A 14,663-nucleotide genomic window follows, 5' to 3' on the forward strand; every position below is an offset into this window, starting at 1 on the left:
CTGATTACTTATTTTGTTAAAAAAAAAAAAGAAACCACTATAAACACACAAACACACACACACACACACACACACACACACACACACACACACTCTTACAAATATGTATGTATATATATATATATATATATATATATATATATATATATATATATATATATATTAATCACTTTTTATTTTCTCTCTCTGCTTATTTCTGTATTCCTTTCGGTTGAAGAGCGTAGGCTCGAAACGTAAAAGACTTTCTCAACTTCCCGGACATTAAACTAATACATCTGTTTGTTGTTTACACACCCGTCTTCATCTTTTTTTTTTGTTTTTCTTTTGTAAATTCCAACTATATATATATATATATATATATATATATATATATATATATATATATATATATATATATATATATATATATATATATATATATATAATGTCATTAAATCTTAAATCGATCGATGTGTGGCAAAACATTTCCCAAAAATTTCTTTCTTCATTTCCTCGCTTTCAGCGCGTGTCTATCTGATAAAATAGTTTAGAGCCTTTTGGCGTCTTTTTCTAGCATGTGGCATTACTTGGCAGTTGCCCTTATAATACTATAAGTATATTTATATAATTATATACTTTGTATATATATATATATATATATATATATATATATATATATATATATATTTAGCAGAAGCATAGATGTGACTCAAGGGTGGTTGTCTTCCACTGCTGAGAATCTGTGATTTTTAAAAAAATTATTCGTTGGAGATTTAGTGATTGATGTAGAATTGAGAGGTACCATTTGGCCGAGTGCAGGCGTGCAGGACGTTGTGGTTTCTAGGATTGTGGCTGACTACAAATGGAATATTTGTATTTTTATTTTCACACCTAGCCTGAGTGTTTTACCGTAAAGTAGAGATAAGGATTTCCTTTCCTTTTGTTGCATCAAGTTGAATTAATTTGTTGGGATATTTTTTGTTCCTGGAAGAATATATTAAGTTCTGTCAGTCATTTCTCTTGTCTAACAGTATCTGTGACCATTGAACATATGTGCCTTGCCATATCAAATGATGTGTAAGGCGACAAGCTGGCGGAAACGTTAACACGCCGGGCGAAATGCTTAACGGTATTTCGTCTGTCTCCACGTTCGGAGCTCAAATTACGCCGAGGTCGACTTTGCCTTTCATCCTTTCGAGGTAGATAAATTAAGTACCAGTTGTGTACCGGTGTCGATCTAATCGACTTGCTCTCTCCCCCGGAATTTCGAGCCTTGCGCCTAGTGTAGGAAAAGAATATTAAATGGAGTGTTCCTTTTTGTATGGACTATTAACTCATACATAGATACGTACATTGTACTAAATATATATATACTGAGTATAATTTGGTTTAAAACCTCGTAACGTGATTTCAGAGTTCTTATGCTGTTATTTGGTTACCACATGTTATCTTACAGTAGGGTAGATTCCAGGGTTGCATACACATGCGGAACTCTTTATGCATAAGATTAATACAAAAATAATATGGAATATATCAACATTAGTTTCTGCACTGCACACCAGCTTTAAGTTACTGGATTTAGAGTCATATAACTTTATAGAAGATCATTCTTTATTATTATTGTACGATCGAATATTTTTTCAGCAAGAGCCTTGTGTTACATGTTACTGAATACACTGGGTGCACGATGTACATTACTTTCCACCAATTAAATTATAAGATTCCAGGGAGCACAATTATAAACATATCAGAAATATTACTATAATATTTATCATCAACAACAATAACAGTAAGAGTGTCAAGTTAATCCCCGAGCTATTGATAGTGTAGTAAAAAGCGTTTTAGCAAAGTATTATTGAATCAAAATAAATTGGAGTTAGTTTGTAAGAAAGTTCTTTTAGCAGTAATTTGCGAGTAAAGAAAACTTAATTTGATAGGACTCATTCATTGGTTGAAAATTATGCTTGTCGAAGTTCCGAGCTGGTTGGTTCATCTCCAGTCGCGAGTACGGAGTCACCAAAGTGATAACCAAGGTCCGCTCGCTAATTCCATTTTCATTTTTAGAAAAGTATCTCGCATGAATCTATAAGGTAGCAAAAATTCATAGTCACTAAATCTCGATTGAACAACTTAATTTCAGAGTACATTAAGAAAATATAGAGAAGAGCTATAGTCTTGTGTTCGGTATTCAAAAGGGACTAAATAAAAGAATTATATATTTCTGTACTAAAACAAAGTGTGGAGTTGATGTCATAAGCAGTCTATAAAAGTATTTTAATAACATGCAACAATATATAAAGGATATAGGCGAAGTGAGGTCGTATTGTGACAAGAATGACAACATCAATATCTTCACATGGAAACATGTTGTAATATCTTTATTTGCTCACATGGGCATATGGTGCAATATCTGAACCAGAAATAAGCGAAATAAAGTTATTCCTTTAATTAGATTCGAACTAAAAATATGTTACCAAACGAGTCATTCAAAACAATCTTCCTAACTGATATGCTTACCAGCAAACCATCATCTTCATCATCACAAACATAAGCGTATATAAGCAAACAAACCTCCATCATCACCCACATGTATATATATGATTCAACACGATGTTTCCTTTGTGGTCACTCAACATTTCTTAAGGACGAAAACACTGAAGATTGTTAAAAGAGCCTTTTCTTGAAGCATTGCAATGTACAGATTGTTTTAAAATACCTATGAGCAATGTCGTTGAAACATTAGACATTAGACGAAACATGTAACGTGATATTAGTAAATAAAACAAAAGCGAAGATATTGTATCGTTGTGCATAGGTTATTTAATATTTCGAGTATATATCGGGAAAGTTCTTTTCATATTAATGAGGAAACATAGTTTTAATTATTTTGATAAAGTCATACCGATTTAAGAGGATATGTGACTAAACATATAAAATGCTGATGGAAATATAAAATTATATTTGTATAGCTTAAATTTTAAAAGGCAACCCATTATTAGAATATTACTTACAAAATATTTTAATATAATTATTACTCACAAGGTGATTTAACTTTAAAAACAATTTATAGAGTAAATTTTTAAAACAATTAAATGTTTGTTAAATATAATTAATATCATAATATCGGCCATTTTTCAGCACTATTAAATCTTGACTGATGACTTCATATTTTCTGTTAATTTAAACTCTGTGACGTTTTCTCACAAGAACTCAACACTTCCTCAGCTAATTTTCCAATAACGTTAAAGCAATACTGCATGTCTTGTATGTCCGAGTGATATGTATTGACAACGAAACGAAGAAACAGAATCTCATTCACTTCTGAATTCGATATATGAATTTCTCTGGTCTCATTTATCATTTTGTACAACAGTTCATTGAGTTCATTGCTACCCTGTTCATAAAGATATAAAAATATACAAAAAGGTTAATATTTTATATTCATGCCAACAATAAAATACATCGACATCAGCAAAGCACATTATTTACATTATTTATATTTGACTGTTATTTGTCCTCATCTTATTTTCTTGTTTTCGAAAAATACCTTGGGAATGACAACCCACGTTCGAAATTTCCCCAAGATGAAGGCTGGAGGGTATATCAGCCGAAACGTGATGACAACAAACAAAATGAGGGCAAATATCCGTCAAATGTAAATAATGTAATTAATGTACATAATTCCTCATCTCTTAAATATAGAACTGTATTAGTAAAGCAGTATGTTGTAATGTGTTCCGACATGACACCGTCACCACTGCTCAACTTACGAAATAACAGTAGCTGTTAATACAACTCAAAGATTGGCAGACTGTTCTACCCTGACGACCTCGCTAATTTTTGCGAAAGACGGTTAACCACAGAAGGGTCAACTCACCAGCGTTAAGGTCTTCAGCAACGATAAAGAAATATTCTGATTTGAGATGTGTCCTAAAGCTACCTTCACTGGCAGAAAAATAAGCAAGGCTCCGATACAAAGAGATTGTGAACGCACAGAACAAGCGCTGGCTTGGAGTGTCCCCAAAACATATACTGACAATGATAAAAATCAAACATCCAGTCAGCAACATGGTGTTTGGAGTGATCACTAATTATGGTGACGTCATGACTCCATCTTCCCACACACCTTCACACTCAACACGGAGACCGACATCAAGTGCCGGGAGGACGTTGTGCTGCCTCGGGTCAAGAGGGTGGCTGCTAGAAGACCCTGTATCTGGCAACAGGACTCTGCACCATGCCACACGAACAGGAAAACCCAGTCATGGCTGTCAGACAATTTCTGCGACCATATCACCCCTAACATCTGGCCACCTAACTCCCCAGACTGAAACCCCTTGATTATTATGCGTGGAGTGCAACTGAGCGAGCGACAGACAAAACTGAAGCACATGTCAAAGTGAAATACGAATCTCCAATTATGCCACTCTAATGGAGTACTGGCCACAAATAATGTTAATATCAACTGCGGTATTTTCCAATGTGACTCACTTTTACCTATAATCATCTGCATAACCCTAACCCTAACCCTAACCCTAACCCTAACCCGTTCCAAGTGAACTTAAGAAGAGTCTTACTCTCAACATTAAGGAATTCTTACTAAAAAGCTTCAGATCATCCATATAGAGCAAATGGTTAATTTTTCCTTTACTATTTCGGAATTAATACTCTGATTTTGCCTTCCTTAATATTAAACGAAGCGGGATCAAATATTAAAGGGGTCAAATATTAAAGGGAACAACGAGTTCCCTTGGAAAACTCCTGTTTTGGAATTAATTTTCCCTAACACTGTGTCATCTGAGTAGAGATCTACATTCCATTTCTTCATGCTACAGGTAATTTTCTTATGTTGTCTGCTATACTGAATATACTCAAACATTCACTTATCCATGAATACGGGATCATGTCATAGGCTTCCTTGTAATCTATCCATGCTATGGTTGGATTTTACTTCATTTAGAAATGCTTTGTCTATATATAATAGATCATGCGTTCCTCTAGCCTTCTTCCTGCAGCCTTTCTGTTCTTCAGCAGTAAATTCTGGTTGTCGCTAGTGCTTTCTGAAAGCATTCCTGTTAACAGCTTCCACATTAATGATAAGCAAGTGATTGATCTATAATTGCAAGTTGTATTACCCTTGCTTTTATCCTTCATAATGTATATTGTCCTCCATCTGGTCATCCAATTTGGTATTATTCTTCCATTAAGGCAATCCAGCTGTTTCTCACTCACCACTCCTTCCCTCACTTTCATTAACCATACTTTACCTCCATTATCCTAAATATTTGGCTTATCCTAAATATTTGGCTTATCCTAAATATTTGGCTTATCCTAAATATTACTTCAGAACTATCTAGCTTCTTCTGCATTAGGTTTCTCATTTTCAGTACTTCTTCCACTATCTATTTAGTAATAAAATCTCCTCTGATCTATCTCAAATAATCTTTTCTGTTGATACTGATCTATTCTTTTCTGATATTTACAGAAACGGGCTTGCTACTGCTATGATACGCTGTTTCAACTCTTCTATTATTGTCCCAAATCCTTTCTCATTGATTAGTGTCTTTTTCCAAGGGAAGATTTACATGTTGAGTTTCCAAACTTGTTCAGTTTTCAGGCTCCTATTCTACTTAGATCTTGTTTTAAAGTGTACTCTTTATTTTGCAGTCTCCTTTCCCCCATTTGCTCTTTTGAATCTCTCCCTATGAGATATTTAATCTTCTGGTGATTACTATCCCTCCTGCATAGAGCAGTAAGTTAGTATCTCCTATATTTTTAGTATCTATCCTATTATTATTATTATTATTATTATTATTATTATTATTATTATTATTATTATTATTATTGTTGTTGTTGTTGTTGTCATAGCCCGATGTTAGGATTCTTTTCTTTTCCAACAGTCTAATCTGTTGTGTGTATGAATGATAATAATAATAATAGCAATAATAATAGCAATAATAATAATTATAATAATAATAATAATAATAATAATAATAATAATAATAATAATAATAACAATAATAATAACAACAACAACAACAACAACAATAATAATAATAATAATAATAATAATAATAATAATAATAATAATAATAATAATAATTCCCCACAGATCCGTCCCCTAGCGTCAACGTCGAAGCTTGTTATGCCTCACTGTTAATAAAACAAAATACAAACCGTAATGGTCATCGACCGGATTATAAAGGACCACTTACTCGGATAATGAACCAGATCCGAGACGAGAAATCTGTTACTGGTTCAAATCTTCCCGACACAGAGGAGCTGGAAGTACCCCACAACCGGAATATTCCAACAGATGGCCATCCATGCTCGTCATCAAATAACCAAAAGAAAAAGAATGAAAAATGGTCTAGGGAAGATAATAAAGAAGTTCTTACAGCCTTCTACCATGCCATATATTTCCCTACAGATAAATCTAATACTGTACAAACCTACTTAAACTGGAGACAGAAACACCTTGAAGTAAGACCCTACATAGACAGTAACAAACTTGCCAACGTCAGAAGAAACATTATGAAAAAAAATTACTAACTGAAATAGAGATTGACCAAATTAAACAAGCAGTAAGGGATAAAAAGAATGAAACTGCAGCTAAAGAAGATACTACAGAGGAAATAATTATAAACCAGCCCAAGGCTGATGAAAATACAGTAATGATTGAAAGAGTTAAGGAAACTGATAGGCAAAGTGAAATACTCTCTGAACCAACCATAAACACTAAGGCAGGTGAAAATCAAATAGATGAAGAAAGTCATACAGAAATCGACGCAACAGAACTACATGATCTAAAAAATCAAATCATGATTAAATGGCTGAAAATTAAAGAAACCAGTATGAATGAACGCGACATTCTCCCAAAAATTCGCAATTCTAACCAAAACCTGAAAATAATTGGTAAAATCCGCCTTGCACTTAAGGATATAATTTCAGCTAATGATGTTGATATTACAGATCTCAACCACCTGTACTATGCATCCGCAAAAATCTCAACGATTCTATGTGGTGAAAAGATTAGAAAAAGACAACACTCGCACAAAAAGCCTTCTTGGCAAGAACGCATTCAACACCAAATTAAGCTGCTTAGATCTGACATAGAATGTTTGAAAGACCTTAAATTTGACAAGAGTATCAAACCTACAAAGACCCAAAAACTAAAGAAAAAATATAATATGAAAACCATAGTTGACATTGATGCCACCATAGAAACCATCAAGCGAAAGGTATGTGCTAAAGCTGCCCGTATAGCAAGGTATGAAAAGCGTGTTAGATTCTTCCGAGATAATAACATGTTAAAAAATAACCCCAAAAAATTCTACAGGAAGATAGGGAAAACACCAGTAACAATAAAGTCTCTCCCATCAAAAGAAGAAGTGCAAGAATTTTTGAATAAAATCTGGGCAGAAGATAAAACACACAATGAAAAGGCCGCTTGGATTGAAAGAATATCTACAGACCTAGACTCCTTAGAGGAGCAAAAGTGGGAGGGGGTCAAGGTAGAAGATACAAGATCTGCTCTCAGGAGGTCAAGCAAATGGAAGTCTCCAGGAAAGGATAAAATTCCTAACTTCTGGTTGAATGCCTTCCCAGAGAGCCATGAACTGCTAACAAAACTTTACACCGATGTTTTGCAAAATCCTAGTTTGATGCCCTCTTGGCTAGTTAACGGTTTAATATTCCTGCTTCCAAAAAATGAGGAAACAAACGAACCAAAAAATTATCGACCCATAACCTGCTTAACAACAATGTATAAGACGCTAACATCTGTCCTAACTGAGTACACCTATAGTTTTTTAATAGAAAGTAGCATATTCCCTAATGAGCAAAAGGGATGTAAACGTGGATCTTATGGTTGTAAAGATCAGCTACTCATCAATAAGATGATCTTAGAAGATTGTCACAAGCGCCATAAAAACTTGTCGATAGCCTGGATAGACTATAAAAAGGCCTTTGATAGCCTACCACATAGATGGATTAGGAAATGTCTGGAAATGTATAAAATAGCTCCTACTCTGCGTAACTTTTTTATCTGTAAGTATGGGATCATGGAGAACCACACTGACGTTGAACAATGACAATGAATCTCTAAATGCTGGAGATGTAAGAATTTCATGTGGCATTTTCCAGGGTGACTCACTATCACCACTCCTCTTCTGTCTAGCCCTAATACCGCTCTCAAAATTGCTCAATGATGCACAGTATGGTTATACAATATTGATGATTTAAAGCTCTTTGCAAAAAATGACCAACAACTCAAAGGCCTACTAGCAATTGTTAAACAATTCAGTGATGACATCAGGATGCAATTTGGCCTTGATAAATGTGCAAAAGCTACCTTTATCAAAGGAAAAATGACAAAAACATCTAATGTGAACCTTGACCAGCAAAATGTCATAAAAGAGTTAGAACCAGCGGAGAGCTACAAATACCTAGGGGTAATTGAAGGGGACAATATCAAGCATTCAGTGATGAGTGAAAGGATTAGAAGAGAATGTTATCGCAGGGTGAGAGCAATACCGAAGACAGAGCTGAACGCGAGAAACGGGATCGAAGCGATCAATGCTCTGGCCATACCAGTCGTGACTTACAGTTTCAATATCGTTAACTGGTCAATTACTGAAATATGTAATGTTGACAGAAAAATATGAACACTGTTGACAATGCATAGAATGCACCACCCTAAGGCAGATATAGAACGTCTTTATCTGCCAAGAAAAGAGGGAGGCCGAGGACTTCTACAGCTGGCATTATCAATGAAGGTAGCCACAATTGGCCTAGACACCTATCTGAAAAACACTGAGGACTGGATGCTAAAACTTGTCTTAAAACATGAAAGCAAGAAAGCATCTTACTCAGTAACAAAACAGGCAAAGGAATATCTAAGTGAATTCCAATTGCAACAAATTCAAGAATTAGACGAAGTAGAAACACCTACAGAAAAAGCTAAGCGCTTGAAAACCCGTGCTAAAATTGCTGCCTTAGATATTATGACTGAAAAATGGCATGGAAAACCTCTCAATGGCAAATACCCAAAGAGAGCGAATAATGCAGATATTGACCAAGCCCTTACCCACCAATGGCTAATGGCCTCTGGCTTGAAATCAGAAACAGAGGGGTTTATCATAGCAGCCCAAGATCAATGCCTACCTACAAAGAACTACCAGGCCAACATATTAAAGAACGGCAGCTCCCCATTATGTCGTATATGCCAACAACAAAATGAGACCATCGATCAAGTTGTCTCCATGTGCAGTCTGCTTGCGCCTACAGAGTATCTCAACAGGCATGATAGAGCTGCACAATATATTCACTGGGTAATATGCAAAAGCCTGGACTTGCCCCATTATAAAAACTGGTGGGAACACAAACCACCCCCAGTACTTGAAAATGATCACATTGCACTCCTCTGGAACTTCACCATTCAAACTGACAGAAAGATAGACGCAATTAGGCCAGACATCATACTGAAAGCCTTCAGACAAAAATCATGCCTCCTCATTGATATAAACGTATCTGTCAAGACCTACCAAAAACTGAGCAAATATAAAGATCTTGAAATAGAAATTAGCAAAATGTGGAATCTGAAGACGAAAACAATTGTCATAGGTGCCCTGGGAACGACAGCGAAACGGGCTGATTACTACCTAGCTCAGATACCAGGAAACCCCAAAATGGCTGAAATTCAAAAGATAGTGCTCATGGGAACTACCCATATCCTATATACTGTCTATATGATCTCAAATTTTATTGCAAACTTTCACTAGAACAAAACTGTACAAATCCAAATATATGGTACCCTAGGCATAACACCTACATGAACTTCTAACTTGTTGTCTCTTGAGGTCTCTGGGTGAGACTTGGATCCAACTTGTACAAATGCAAAACAAAAGTCAAATATAAGATAATAATAATAATAATAATAATAATAATAATAATAATAATAATAATAATAATAATAATAATAATAATAATAATAATAATAATAATAATAATAATAATAATAATAATAATAAAGAAAAATAATGACAGGATATAGGATGCACCACCCAAAATCTGACATAGAAAGGCTATATATACAACGCACAGAAGGTGGCAGGGGTCTTATACAGCTAGAAAACTATTATAAAATAACCACCATAGGACTGCAAAAATACCTACTCCAGAAGCAAGGGAAGCTAATACAAATAGCCACAAAACACGAGCAAAACAAAAAACTGTTTTCAGTATTTAAAGAAGCTGACAAATACAAACAAGAAATCAATCTACCTAACAAATACGAAGAAGAAGAAACAACAAAAGCTATAAAACAAATGAAATCCAAACTAAAACTAGAACAGCAACGGACCATGATAAAACGATGGCAAGAAAAGCCCCTACATGGTAAATACTGGGCTAAACTAAATGCGAAAGAAATAGACAGAGAAAAATCCCAGCAATGGCTGAGAAGTTCAGGACTCAAAGCAGAGACTGAAGGATTTTTAATTGCTGCAGAAGACCAGAGCCTCCCCACCAGAAATTACCAAAAACACATAATGAAAAGAAATATAACAAGTAACTGTAGAATATGTGGAGATGGACAAGAAACAATAAATCATATTATCTCTGGCTGCCCAGTCCTGGCTAAGAAGGAATATATTCACAGACACGACAGAGCTGGGACCTATATACACTGGAAGCTATGCCAACACTATGGAATAACAACAGAAAAAAGATGGTATAAACACACGCCAGAAAAGGTCACAGAAAACGAGAAAGCAACCATACTCTGGGATATGCCAATACACACAGATAGAGAAATTAAGGCAAATAGACCAGATATAGTTGTCAAAGATCATGAAGAAAAAAAATGCTTTCTAATTGATGTATCAATACCAGCAGATGACAACGTTTCTCTAAAAGAAATGGAAAAACTTTCAAAATACAAAGACCTGGAAATAGAGATAACTCGAATGTGGAATCTAAAAACAGAAACAATTCCTATCATAGTAGGTGCCTTAGGTATAATAAAAAAATATTCAGACAAATACATAACAAAAATAGCAGGACTTACAAATATATATAACATACAGAAAATTGCACTACTGGGTACTGCACACATTCTACGCAAAACACTTTCAATACAGTAAACATAAGAGCACCACAGCAAACCACAGCACATACCCAAGGCGCACAGAGCTGCGCTCGGCAGTGAAGTGAAAGCACGTTATAAAAATAAAACTACTGAACAATAATAATAATAATAATGATGATGATAATGATGACGATGATGATCATGCTGCTGCTGCTACTGCTGCTGCTGCTGGTGCTGCTGCTGCTGCTGATGATGATGATGATGTTGATGATGATGATGATGATGAGGAGGAGGAGGAGGAGGAGGAGGAGGAGGAGGAGGAGGAGGAGGATAATGTAATCACACAGCTAATATCAACGACAATAACTGCATGAATAAATAATTATTTACCTTCAGGCGAAAGCACACAAGTGACATTATATTTTCACCAATTAGTTCAAATCTGCCATCCTTTTCTATCAAATCCTTAAACATGTGGGCCAATTGTATATCCTGAGAAGAAACAAATATGAAAGAAATCCAAATGATTTAATGAGTCAAAACTACAATATTCACAGTCACGTTCTTCATACAGTAGTAATTATCTTTAATTGTGGATAAATCTACGTTGCTATATATGCTCGTTAAGACATTACCGGAATAACAGCTAAATACCTAGGGATATTATATAAACTTACATATATTAATACTCCAAGTGTTATAAGGTCGATACATGTAGCCAGCACTTATCTACACATCTGTACATCTCTCCACTAGATTTGATCTATATTGGTTGTTACTGGGCAACATTTGCAACTTTTTACTCTAAACTACGCCGTCGTGCACACGTGCATGTATATTGTTACCTTCAGCAATGGTGATGACGAAAGTAGCTTTAATTTTCTGAGGTCCTTCAATTTACCTCAGTTGATCAATAAACCAATTGAGTAAACCTATCAGTAATGTACATGTAATGACGACTGGAAACAGCTGTAAGCCAAATTTGCTCTAATAAAGGAATTATATGTAATGACTATTATTTTTAACTTGTTTCTTTTATATATATAATTGTTAAAGAGGACAACAAAGGCTAAGGCAAGGCAAACATTTCAAGTCACATATATTCTTATTAATGGAAAAAATTCAAAGTCTTACAGCTATTTCTGTGATATCCCTGAGTATGGGATATTTCGTCATCAGAGACAAATAGGGGAAATGAGAAGGGTGTCGATTAAGGAAATGATGACATAGAAGACAGGAGAAACGGACTAAGTAGATGAAGAAAGAAGAAAAAAGAAGCATAAAAGTTCACAGTTCAACTTTCCGATCGTGTACAGGTAAGTCCGTAAGTCCTTAGGTATATTCCTGTGTAAATCCATGAAGGTTAAAAGTTCTGAAACTGTGAATATCCAGAAACAGATGTGAACATATCAGCGATCAATAACAGATCATCTGTGAACTAAACCCCCATATTTTGTATATATATATATATATATATATATATATATATATATATATATATAAGTCAGTAAATAGTGGGGTTGTGTTAACCGCACGTGGAGAAATAATAGGAAAATGTAAAAAAGCCAGAATGCTGAACTGGGAGCATAATTTAATGAAGATTTTTTCTAACCGGTTTTCATTGCGATGAAGCAAATTATCAAGAAGGAGAATGAAAATGTTTTTTTACAAAGAAGTACAAAAAAGTACAAAATGAAGAAAATAATATATAAAACAACAATATATAAAAAAAAAATATATACCCATACATTATATTGTCTATGAGCTTTTGTAGTTCAATAGTAGTTCATGTATAAATTGGTAGGAAAAATAAGGATGCATGAGAGTTGAGAGTTTTGTTAGGTTTAAAAAAAGGGATAAAAGTTTGTGTTAAGCAGGAAATGTGGTGTCAAAACAGGAAGTGTGTGTAAGGGGAGACAAGTGTTTTTAGTTAGAGCTATGAACTCTTTTTTTCCAAAACAGGAAGTTTGTGTCTGTTCATAGAGAAATAAGGTCACTGAGGGGTGTGTGTGTTAAGAAATGGTTGGAATTTCTCTATGAAAAGATTCTCCTTGTTGATGCTTTCTTGTGTGGAGATTCTGTCTTTACATTGATAGAAAGGGAATATAATGAATTTAGGTTTTTTGTTTCTGGCGCAAGAGTCTATGTGGCCACTGAGTGGAATTTGGCGGTATTGAGGGAGGTTTATTTGTTCCTTATGGACAGCTACTCTTCTACGTAATGGGAGGCTCGTCTGTCCGATATAGAAGTTTTGGCAACCTGCGCAAGTAAGGACATAAATGAGGTTACTCGAGGAACAAGACAAATTGGTTTTAATTTTAAACTTTGTTGCTCGTTTGAAGGTAAATTCAGAGCCTTCAAGTAGGTAAGGGCAGGTGCCACAATTAGGGCGTGCACATTTTTTAACTGATGGGGGTGGAAGTGGTGTATGTAGTTTGGAATTGGTTAATAATGTTTTCAAAGATTTGTGTTGCCTTTTGCATTTAAGGACTTTGTGTGTATTAATGATATTGTTCATTTTCGGGTCTGTGGTGAGTAAGGGGAGGTTTTGTTTAATTGTGGTGAATGCTTCGATGTTATTGGGGTTATGGGTGGAGATGTATGGAAGTATTTTGGGGTTGGGTGTGTTATTATGTTGGTTGGTTTTTAGTGTGTTTTTGTCAAGTTCCTTGGCATGTTTTATTCCAAGATCTATGAGTGTGGAGGGATATTGGCGTTGTAACAGTGTTTTTTTGAGATCTTGTAAGCGTATTTCTCGAGTGGTAGGGTCAGAGACAATGGTGCAAATTCTTTTAGCTAAATTAAAGGGGATATTTATCTTGGTGTGTTTTGGGTGGCATGAGCTAAAAAGGAGGTATTGTTGTGAGTCTGTAGGTTTGTGGTAGATGTCGGTTGTGATTTGGTTATTAGGTGTTTTTATGATTAAGAGATCAAGAAAAGGGAGATGATGTTTGCTGAATTCCATAGTGAATTGAATGTTGGGATGTATGTTATTAAGAATGGATTTGAATTCTAGAAGTTTTTCATAGGGTTCATTCCATATGATGAAACAATCATCCAAATATCTTTTCCAGTTATCCATTAAAAAGATGTGGAAAAGGTGTCCAAATTTCTGACGTGAGGTTTCATATAGTGTTAATTCAAAAAAACCCATTATGAGGTTCGCAAGGACTGGTGCAGCTTTAGTACCCATCGCGATACCACATTTTTGGCGAAAGTATGTGTCTGCAAACAGGAAGTAATTGTTGGTCAGACTGAACTTAAGTGATTCTATGATGAAAGTTGTGTTGATGCGATTAGGAAATGTTTCTGGGTGTTTGTGCAGCCAGAATTTAATTGCCTCAATCGCATATTCATGAGGGATATTTGTATAAAGGTTGACCACGTCAAAAGACACCAAGAGTGACTCCTCGTTTGTTGTTTTCGGGAGGTGATTGAGCATGTCAAGATCATCTCTGATGTAACTTTTGATGTGGCTTAGGAAAGGTTTAAAAAGAATGTCCAAGAAATTGCTTAAGCGATGTGTTTCGCAGGAGGTGCCTGCTATAATGGGTCTTAGTTTTAAATCTTCCGGTGCCTTGATGTTGATGTAGAT

General features: G+C 35.1%; 1 protein-coding gene across 5 annotated transcripts in view; it reads right to left on the reverse strand.

Moving 5' to 3' along the window:
- Positions 1–2,783: 2,783 nt before the first annotated feature.
- LOC106872850 (aromatic-L-amino-acid decarboxylase) overlaps positions 2,784–14,663 on the reverse strand; it is a 36,120-nt gene continuing 24,240 nt past the window's right edge. For all 5 annotated transcript variants that reach the window (XM_089350007.1, XM_014919983.3, XM_014919984.3 and 2 more), the window contains 2 exons: positions 11,459–11,560; positions 2,784–3,373 (listed from right to left, as the gene is read on the reverse strand). In XM_089350007.1, coding sequence (XP_089206133.1) covers positions 3,155–3,373; positions 11,459–11,560 — 321 coding nt within the window. In that variant the 3' untranslated portion in view covers positions 2,784–3,154. The remainder of the gene's footprint in view (positions 3,374–11,458; positions 11,561–14,663) is intronic.

The sequence above is a fragment of the Octopus bimaculoides genome, chromosome 3 (assembly GCF_046866305.1).
Source record: "Octopus bimaculoides isolate indiv1 chromosome 3, ASM4686630v1, whole genome shotgun sequence".
Taxonomy (NCBI): Eukaryota; Metazoa; Mollusca; class Cephalopoda; order Octopoda; family Octopodidae; genus Octopus; species Octopus bimaculoides.